The sequence below is a fragment of the Mustela erminea genome, chromosome 4, assembly GCF_009829155.1.
Source record: "Mustela erminea isolate mMusErm1 chromosome 4, mMusErm1.Pri, whole genome shotgun sequence".
NCBI classification, from domain to species: domain Eukaryota; kingdom Metazoa; phylum Chordata; class Mammalia; order Carnivora; family Mustelidae; genus Mustela; species Mustela erminea.
In genome coordinates this window covers 84,280,328-84,291,269 of record NC_045617.1, presented here as the reverse complement: position 1 = coordinate 84,291,269, position 10,942 = coordinate 84,280,328, and the positions used below count along the sequence as shown (strand labels likewise).

At 44.1% G+C, this 10,942-nt stretch overlaps 1 protein-coding gene across 3 annotated transcripts in view; it reads right to left on the bottom strand.

The window, feature by feature from the left end:
• Positions 1 to 475: 475 nt before the first annotated feature.
• TBC1D22B (TBC1 domain family member 22B) overlaps positions 476 to 10,942 on the bottom strand; it is a 73,932-nt gene continuing 63,465 nt past the window's right edge. For 2 of the 3 annotated variants that reach the window (XM_032339784.1, XM_032339782.1), the window contains one exon: positions 1,985 to 2,540. In XM_032339784.1, the coding sequence (XP_032195675.1) occupies positions 2,412 to 2,540 (129 nt within the window). In that variant the 3' untranslated portion in view covers positions 1,985 to 2,411. Of the gene's footprint in view, positions 1,215 to 1,984; positions 2,541 to 10,942 lie in introns of those variants that run through there. The other variant, XR_004285003.1, reaches the window with a different exon arrangement.

The following is a 10,942-nucleotide window of genomic DNA, read 5'->3' as shown; positions in this document are numbered from 1 at the left end:
TGAGATCATGATGTGAGCTGAAGTCAGACCTTAACAACTGAGCCACCCAGGTGTCTGGTAAATTCCTCTGCTGTGTAAGCCACAGTTCCTTTTTGGCTTCTGCTGCATGTTGCTGAATTTAATCCTAATATAGCTCCTAATTACTGAAACCAAGAGACACTCTCAGATGTGTCCTAGGAAGAAGTTCTGGGTGAAGAAACCGCCCCAGCGGTCATCGCAGGGCTTGCCGGGCACACGGTGATGTGCTGTGTAAACGTTAGTGGTTGGGCACCACATGCCTTATTTTTGTATCTCCCACAGGACCCCCTCCCCGAGTGGGGGCTCAGTCCTCTGAGACTGCCTTCGGATTTTCTCTTGGTGCTCCGCTTGCCCTACAGCAAATGCATCCCCCATACTTACTAATCTCAGCAAGAAAAAGCTGAGAAAAGGGGATGCCCTAGGTTCTAGATTACACAAACTCACGGGAGAAAAATCAGCAGTGGAGGAGGAAATACACTATTTATTTACAATCCTTTCACTTTATCCACAATTTCCATACAAACATAAAAACTAAAAAAATAAAACCACCATTTGGGAACACGAGTGTCTTTCTTTAATTAGTCCAGGTGAGGGGAGGGTCACAACCCTCTCGCTCTGTGAAGGAAACTATTGAGGCACACTGAAGGGGTAGGGGGTGGGTTAGGAAGAATGCCTGAGAAACAGCTCCAGATGAGAAATGGAACGTGCCAGCATGGTGGGGCTTCACTGGCAGACTCAAGGGTGTCACCCACCAGGGACACTGACCGGCTTCCCAGAAGGACAGCTGCTCGCCACCATTCCTCCTGCCCCCGCCCCTGCCACCTCTCTGCTATGGAACTCCCAAAATCAAACATGCGCCCCCCTCTCATGAGCTGTGAGGGGTATGATGGTGACAGCCGGGGACACTGGATGCCTCTCTTTGAGAAGAGCCCCAAACCCCAGGGAGACGCAGAAAACCCCTTTCCTTGGCACTGATGAATCAGTCACAGCTTCTGTCTTGAATAGGATGCTGCCCGGAGGAAAAAATGAAAAAAACAAAAGATCTCCCCCAGCCTCCTGGGGAAAGGGAGGGGCTGAAAACATGCAGGAGGGCTTCCGCCTCTGTGGGTACCTCTCTGGGAGGCTCTCTGGGGGACAGGTGGGGGGTTCTGTCTACCCAACGCGGGGAAGGAGTGGGGCAGATGCTCCACAAGGACCTAGGGAGAGAGTGGGGAGGGAAGAGAAAAACTCTGAGACACTGATGCTGGGAAGGCTGCCACCCATTGTCAAAGCAGGTCTGTCTGCTCATTGATGCTTGCTCTGGCAGACGCCTGTCCTCCCCTGCACAGGAGGGCACCCAGAACCCGACCTAGAGATGCCAGAGCCACCTGCCTGGCAACTTCGTCTGTGCTAGTGACCGAGATTGCTTTCACATGTTGATGCACATTATAAATATAAAATCATATCTGCTACAAAGAGGACATATATTTGTACATCTTTACCCATATACATAATAACACAATTTACACATAATATCTTGGAGTGGGTCATCATGGGAAAAGGGTTTGGAGAGGTGTAAAGCCCCTTCTCCCTCCCCTGCCCTGATCCTCAAGGGACGCCTGTATGCTTGGTCACCAGGGCCCTTCCCAGCTGGTGGCGACTGGGCTAGTCTGTCTGGACACAGAAACTCAGACACGTGACTAAATGCTGATGGGTGTGTATGCCCACATACACACACAAACGCAGGTGCACATACGCACATCTGGGGAGAAAAGGAAAAATGACATCCCTAGCCCTTGGGTGCAGGCCTCTTCCCAGAGTTACAGGCATCAGCGCTTCCTCTATGTGAGAACAGTCTCAAGCTGCTCCTCACTGGCTCAGACCAGGGCAGAAGGGGAAGGGCTAGGAACTGGCGGGGGGGGGGGGGGGGGGGGGGGGGGGGGGGGGCGGGGGGGGGGGGGGGGTGGGAGGGAGCAGGAGTCTTCTGAAAACATAAGGCGTTTTTTTTTGACCTGTGATCAAATCAAACTATGTCACAAAAAGCAATGGCATCAGTTGGGGCCGGGAGGTGAGAGACAGTCCATGTAGGGACGATGTGAATTGAGACCCTGAGCCTTCCCCTTCTTTAGTCCAGTTTCTTTTAAAGGGGCAGACAACCCTGTACCTCCTTTCCAGTCGTCTCCCAGAGCTGGGCCCATCCACGCATCACGGAATACTGACAGTGGTCCGAGAAACACATCCAGAGACATGGAGTGGTGGACAGGCACGCCGAAAAGTTAAGACCTGGGCGGCGGATGGGAGCTTTTTACAGCAGGAGTGGTTCCTGGCCGGAGTCCACGGCTCGCACGGTGGCCACAGTGATCAGATTGCCATCAGAGATGGGGACAGTCTGGGTCCCCCTGGGGAGACAGCACCTATCGGCGGTAGTGGTTAGGGGCATCGGCAAACATGTACTTCAGTCTGTAGGCCTCGGCGAGAAGCAGCCCGATCTCTTCGTTGCCCCAGTGTATCGTAGGTAAGTTTTGTAGCAGCATTAGGAGACCCTGGAACGCAAGAAAAGTTTGGTTATCCCAGGACTACAGACCAAGGGACCGGTAGGTCCCTTCCTCCTGGATCACACACCCCACAGGGTCAGGCTCCTTTTTCCCAAGCAGCACTCCGTCCCCAGCTCCCAGTTCACCTTCAGGAAGCCCTGAAAAGCCTCTGTTGATTCTCTCATATCCACTAACACCTGCCTCTTTTGAAAATATTACAGAGAACGACACCAACATATTAAGATATTGAAAAAGAAAAATAATCACTCATCATCCAAATATACCTCTCTTTATTTCCAAGTTTTCCTTTTCAGTCTTTTTTTCACAAGCATATTTCTTTAAATAGCTGTAATCATCATTATGATTTTTATATGCTTTTTAATCACACTCTTTTACTGTAATTTTAGTGTTTTTCCATGCAGCCTTCAAAAATGACTATTCTCAGTGTTAGTACTCCATCATGTGGCTATACCCTAATTTACTCAACCATCTGCCTTTTGTTAGACACTTAATTTGCTTCCTTTAAAAAAAACCTTATCCAAAAAACCGCACCTTTATTAAAAATAATCCCTTTATGCATATGCATAATTGCATATCCTTTTTCATTTGCTATATTTCTCCTAATGCCAGTGTTCACTTCTAATCACTGTTTTAAGCTGCTGCCCTATTCTCCAAAGACCATTCTCAACCTACCTGTCCAGCTTATTTCCTATGTTCCCAATGCACATGCCTTTCTAGTTAGGTCCATTTCAGCCAGATTTATTTGTGCCTCGAAGGTTTAATTTATATTGTTCCTTTAACTTAGGAGACCTTCTCTTTTCTTCTCTACCTATCTTGGTCCTATTCAGTTCTCAAAACCCAGATCCCTCAAACAGCTCCAGAGAGACGGTCTATTAAAGAGGATATTAGAATAAAAAGAAAATTGAGAGGTTGTCTCTGTAATTTAGTTCCCCATGCTGCTGCTGCTGCTTCATGTTCTTTATCTCTTCCCTCCCCCCTTTTTTAAAGTCTATTTACTTACAATTTATTTTTAAGTAATCTCTATACCTGAGGGTGCCTGGGTGGTTCAGTCAGTTAAGCATCTGCCTTTGGCTCAGGTTATGACCCCTGGGATCAAGCCTGAACTAAGTTCCCTGCTTAGTGAGGAGTCTGCTTCTTCCTCTCCCTCTGTCCCCCACTTGTGCTTGCTTGCTCTCTCTCTAGTGCTCTTTCTCAAATAAATAAATAAATAAATAATTTTTAATTTTGAAAAAAGTAATCTCTACACTCAACATGGGGTTTGAACCCACAATCCTGAGATCAAGAGTTGCATGCTCTACCGACTGAGCCAGCCAGGTAACCCCCGTCTCTCTTTCTGAATTGGATATTCTTATTTTTCTGATTATAAAAGTTATAATAGCAAGACAAAACCCAGGGACATAAAGGAGATGGGTGGACTTGATTACACGTAACTTCAATATGTCAAAAGGTGCCAAAAACCTGGTTAAAGGATAAGAAACTGACTATAAGAAAATATTTTGTAACATCTTTGAAAAACCAAATCCATTATCAAAATACTATCTGTACTCCAATACTATCCATAATAAAAAAGGAACACCTACTAATCAGAGAGAAAGAAAGCCACCAGAGAGAAGAACAGATGAGAAATACGAACAGGTCACGTGCAAAGAGCCCATGGCCCACCCCCATGCTGGGAAGACTTTTAAAAAGCCTGCTCTGAGCTGATCTGGACACGCTAGTGATGTTTTGCAGTTTTCAGTGGAAAGGTCTTGCATATCTGTTACGAGATTTCTTTTCTTTTTAATGAGTCACATTTTTTTTTATTATTAACATATAATGTATTATTAGCCCCACGGGTACAGGTCTGTGAATCGTCAGACTTACACACTTCACAGCACTCACCATAGCACATACCTTCCCCAGTGCTTTATGAGATTTCTTCCTCTGGAAACAGACACTTAGCTGTGCACACTGCTCCTGCCTGGGGCACCTCACTGCTATGGATGGCCAAAAGGATGAAGATACCAATTCAGGGACAGTGTAAGTTCTGGGTTCTGCCCTAGACCTCTCCTTCCCCACCTCCCAGAAAGTGGATATGAATGGAGGAGCAGATACCGTCATCCCAGACCGTAAGATGAAAGCCGCGTGCCCGAGACAGCAGAGCAACAACACAGAAGGGCGCATGGGTGGCTCAGTGCGTAAAAGCCTCTGCCTTCGGCTCAGGTCATGATCTCAGGGTCCTGGGATCGAGCCCTGCACTGGCTCTATGCTCAGCAGGGGTTCTGCTTCTCCCTCTCTCTCTGCCTGCCTCTCTGCCTACTTGTGATCTCTGTCAAATAAATAAATAAAATCTTAAAAAAAAAAAAAGAAGGGATCCGCATCCCTGCCACTCTGGAGGTGCAATGTTAGCCGTGGACCACCTACACCTACGCCAGGAATTGAACAAGTAAACAACTACCTAGTTTCAAGCCACTGCTGTTCTAGGGTCTTGGTTCCAGGAGACAAGTTTGTATCATCTCGACACACAAAGGCTGTCTCTACCAAAACGATAAACGTGCATGGTCTTTGATCCAGCGACTCTACCTCCGTGTCCCTGTCCTAAGGGAATAGTCACAGTTCTGCACGAAGGTTTTTGCTGCATGCACAGTGGCTTCAAATAGTGTGGACTTGTTAGGCACCCTGCGGTTATCCACATCATGAAATACAAGGCGGCAAAGAACAAATGAAGTCAGACTACACACACTGATGTGGAAAGATAACAAAGACATTTTTAGGAGTAAAAAAGAAAACTGCTGTAGAAAAATATAGTATGATTCCACTTAGATAAATGAGAAAACACAATATATTGGTATAAGTGTATGCACATGTGTATATAAAAAATTTAGAAGTTGAGGAGGTAAACTGTTAACACTTCGGGGGACTTTTATTTTTTTCCCATTATACTTATGTATCATTTGAGCTCCGTGTTTTCAATTTTTACAATAACTTTTTTTTTTTTAAGACTTATTCGTTCACTTCACAGAAAGAGAGTGTGAGTATGGGATGTGGGGGGCAGGGGGAGAGAATCCCAAGCAAACTCCCTGCTGAGCGCAGAGATATGGGGAAGGGACTCTATCTTAGGGCCTTGTGCTGGACGCTCAACCAACTGAGTCACCCAGGTGCCCCAACAGTTAAGATTTTATATATTACTTGTGTGGTGGAACTTTTTCTCTAGAGAAATACACACTCTGTGGTAGTTTTTAGTAAAAAGTAAAAACACAGAAAATAAATTACCTATAACTTCATAGTCAAGAGGAAGTCACTTTTAAACACTTTGGCATATTTCCTTCCACTCCCTTTCTGCACATTTTCCACAGTTGAGATGTTTTCTCTATATAATTTTGAATCTATTTAGCATTTATCATAAGCATTTCCTCTAATATTAAAAACTCCTTGTAGATACTTTCACGGCCAAAGAATTTCTCATGACGCAGATGTACCATAATTTACTCTACATCTTCCTGTTTTGAGTACTTAATTATTTCTGTTTTTTCATCATAATGAAATTATAATGAACAGCCTTGTGCATAGAGCCACATTTTCGATGATTTCCTTGGGCTGAATTCCTAGGAATGAAATTACTGTGTCAAAGAACATGAACATTTTAAAGGTACTTAATGCTCATTCAGAAAATGCATTCTAGAAAAATGCTCATTTCCCTAGATCTCCACCAGCACTGAATACTCTTATCGAACAAATACTGTTCTTTGTAAACCTTTTCCCTGAGATCTACAGGCCTGAGAACAGAACTCAAAAGCCTTAAGTCAAAATGGTGGTGGACTCCCGGGAAGAACACAATGAGAAAGGAATCACGGTGCACTCTTATCTGTATGTTCATGCTCCTCCCCCACGCCCACCTTGGTGGCTGGCATCTGCCTTCTCTCTCCCAAACCCTGCAGGTAACCACCCCTCGCCATCCCATCGGTGCTACTGAAATTCATTTGACCAGACCCATCACTCAATTACTAGTGATAGTCACTCAACCCACTCAGATGCTTTTTTAAAAGCGCTGTTATCAGATCTAAACATCTCTGCAGCATGCTTTTCTCATGGTTAACAACCCTCTCTCTTGGCCTCTGTTCTAGGTCTACCTTGTTTGTTTTTGTTTTCAATCTCACCTTAAAAAAAAAAAAGTTGCCCTTGGAGCACAATATCCTCCCCCATGAACTCCTGGCCTCTGGCCCCTCTGACTCTTCCCTCCTGCTTCCGATCCCTTCCCGCAAGTGTCCTCATCCCCACTGGAACGGGAAAAGGTACTGCATCTTTTTGCCAGCATCCTCCCCTGGAAGCCAACTTTTATTCTAATTCTGGCACACTCTCTATTACAGAGGTCCTCACCCTTTCTGTACCTCAGACTCTAGCTATGGGGAGAAGCCTATGGATCCCTTCTCAGAATGATGGTTTTAAATACATAAAATACATAGCATCACAAAGGAGACCAGTTAAATCGAAACAGTCATCGAAATATTTTTAAACAAATTTATGATATCACCATAGATGTGCTTTATTAATATATTCTACAATAACATCTAATGGCAGATTAAATACCTACCATTATTTCAAAGTAAGAGTGAACACAATGTTTTGAGCTACCTCTAACAACTTCATAGGATAGGAAAATTCCAGTAATAAGTGACAAAGGAAGCTACTGCAAATATTACTGTGCTCTCTTGGCTACATTCACTATTGTAGGAAATGCTAACTTTGACCTTAGGGTTATTGAAAATAAAGCTGAAATTATGTTTCCATTAACTTCTACGGATCCCCTAACTTCTAAATGCAGACCCCATGTTAAAGTCCTTTGCTCCTGTAGCTTCTCCTTCTTTTGATTCACACCACAGCCAACAAAAATTCTTATACTTCTGGGGCAGCTGGGTGACTCAATTGGTTGAGTGTCTGCCTTCGGTTCAGGTCATGATGCCAGGGTCCTGGGATCAAGCCCCACATGGGCTCTTTGCTCAGTGGGGAGCCTGATTCTCCCACTCCTGCTCCCCTGCTTGTGTTCACCTTCTCTGTCAAATTTTTAAAAATTCTTATACTTCCCTTTGGAGGTCAGTTTAACACCCAAGTATCCATATTAACACAAATACTACATTTTACATTACATTGTACATTGTAATGTACATTGTACATTACACTTTATTCATTGGAAAACATTTTTCTGTTTCTTTCTCTCTTCTTTTTTGGTACAAACTGCTTTTGTAATTAGAGTTTCAGTCCCATTTTCAATCAGCTTGCTGGGTGAGGTCAAACTGCTATCCTATTTCCTGAGGACATACTTCATTGACTCAGAATCAACCCCTGCCTACCATGGAAGGGGAGCTGAAGGAATGGTACACGCATAGCCTCATCCAGAACATAAGCAAGAAAATCCTGGGAACTTGGGAGTCTCGACGAAACTCTTGGAGTTTTAAGTGTTGGTCCTACCTGTCCAACCAGGCTGCAAAAGCTGAATCAACTATAGGAACTCTTAGAAATACTTGGGCCCAAGCCTTATCCCTGGAGTTTTGGATTCTAGTAACCTGGGTGGGATCTGGCACCCACAATTCTTCAAGGTTTCCAGTAGCCAACCAGGTGGGGGATTAAAAAGCTCTTAAAGGAATAAAAGCATATTTGGGATGCAGGCCTAATAGTGAGATCCCAAGGTAAGAAACACCTAGATGCTATACGGACAGTGACCTTTCATTAAATAAATTAAGGTGAATCTATAAAATAAAATATCCTTTTTTAAAAGATTTATTTATTTTTTAAAATGTTATCTATTTATTTGATAGAGAGAGAGGACAAGCAGGGGGAGTGACAGGCAGAGGGAGGAGAAGCAGGCTCCCTGCTGAGCAGAGAGCCCAACATGGGGCTTGATCCCAAGACCCTGAGAACATGACCCGAGCCAAAGGCAGATGCTCAAGCAACTGAGCCACCCAAGTGCCCCAAGACTTATTTATTTTAGAGAGTGGGAGAGAAAGAGCACAGTGGGGAGGGGCAGAAGAAGAGAGAGAGAATCTCAAGCAGACTCCATGCTGAGCAGGAGTCTGGTGTGGGGCTCCAACCAATTACCCTGAGATCATGACCTGAGCCGAAGGCAGAGGCTTTAACCCACTGAGCCACCCAGGCGCCCTAGATTTACAGTTTTTGACATGATAGAACATCCACTGTATTTTGTAAAGTGAAGAGTACATAAAATGTTTGCATTAATGGTTATATACACAGAGCACGTATTTATTTGTATAGATTTGCATGGTGAAATGCCTGGAAGGAAATATATCACCTTCGTGTGATAAGTATTCAGGTACTTGATTTTCTTTTTCTCTTTGCTTATTGATATTTCTAAATTTTCTGTAATGAATGCATATGCTTGGACAACTGATAACAAAGGAGTGATCTCTCTAGCAGAGGAGAGCATCTACCTGTAACTGCCAATTCCTCTAACCTTGCTAGAAACCTCCCCGAAGCCTTGAAATAATTCTAACCCTGGCCAAGGTAACATCCCTGTGTGCCTCCAGGCAGTGAGGCGCACAGTGAGGACACACTCTGCCACCTAGTGGCTACTTCTAGGAACTGGATCCTGTATCAGTGCTGGAACAATGGGAAACACTGCCCAATGCATTGATAAATTTGGGATCGAAGAAAAGAAGTAGAAACCAAATGGCTGTGGGAAGAAAGCATTAATCACAAATCAGGTGCTTTTCTATAGGGACAGAAAAAAGATACCGTTGGGGCAGGGAATAACTGAAGATTTGTTACAAAGCCTACTCATGGGAGCACCATGCATGACATGCAGCCAAACGAAACACTATAGTGATGACAAAATAGCTTATGGGCAAGCAGCAGAGAGCAGCGCCAAATTAATGAGAAAGGACCAAAGAAAAGCTGGAAATGGCTAAAATAGCAGGAAAAAAAACAGCCTGACCTAGAAATGGGCTGAGAATCCGTAGATCCTAAAGGAAAAGGAATATGGCAGAAAAGGAACTGAAGGCATGGCGGGGGGGGGGGGGGGGGGGCGGGGAGACAATAATTAGGTAAGGGGGCCAAAGGAGAAGGGATAGAGGTTATAACCAAAGAAACCCTGTAAGGAAAAGGTATGTCCAATAGACGGAAGAACTGAAGAGGGAGAACATCAAGGACAATAATCATTACAGTGACAGCTATTATATACCGAGCACTTATTACATACCAGATGGGGTTTCAAGTACTTTACATGTGCTATTAACTCCTTTAATCTTCACATCAACTCTATGAAATGCGTAATATTACCTCCATTTTACAGATGAGGAAATCGAGGCTCAGAGATTAAGAAATTTGCCCCAGGGCCACAGAGTAGCTCTGGCTGGAATTTGAACCCAGGCACTCTGGCTTTAGAGATTGCACTCATAACCACTATAATATATACTGCTTGCCCTGTAGTGAGAAGACAAGTGGGGCATATCGTAGCAGGATCAAAAAGAAAGGAAGTCATAGCAGAGGCTGTTTGAGGGAAATGTGGAAGAGCTGCTTGATTTTATTTAGTGATGAGAACCCAGCACGACCAAAGACAGGACATGTAATGATAAACAGCAGAAGAACAGAAGAACTTAAAGACCACGTAAAATATACACTAAATAGGATACTGTGTGTAGAATCACTTAGCAATATTCAAACATCCTTTGTGAATATAAAGTATATTCAGAAATGTTAAAATATTTTCTTAGTCAAATAAGTAGTACTTTAAAACAAACCCCCCACTTTGAGAATCAGTGAAGTAGCAAAACAATTCTTCTGGCTACAATATAAGCTTTACAAAACATATCCTTGAACGTAAACTTTTTGAGTTGAACTTATTCACTGGTTTTCTCCCAAAGTGTGTTTAGCCAGTTTCCCATCAGAAAAGGCCATGCTGAGTCCCCCTCAATGGCTTGTTTTATGTCTAGCGACCATGCCCTTTCTTCTACCAGCTTGCTTCGGGTGAAAGATCTTTAGGTTCCCAGGGTTTCCTGTGAACCCTTCTGGGCAGGATTCAAACTGACAATTCATGGGATGTCTGTTAAAGATCAGGCCTGCGTTGGACAATGTTCCGAAACCCTACCCTTGAGTTCCTGCAGAAGTGTGGGTGGGTGCCTTTGGGTTGAAGGGATTTACTTACAGTTAGTTGGTCATTTAGGCCTGGGACACCTCGTAGGCTTAGCACTGTTGCACTGAACAAGTCCACCCTGCCTCACACAAGACATTTTCAAAACCAGATCATCTCCAAGGCTTTTTTCCATAGGAGGAAAGCAGAGGATTCTCAGATCAGCCACCATTTTGCTTTAGAGTCATCAGCTGACCCCCTCGTTCGTTTCCTTTTTATGTAGAGGAATTCTGATTATTAGTCCCTGGAGTCCCCTGCACGGTGCTTCTCA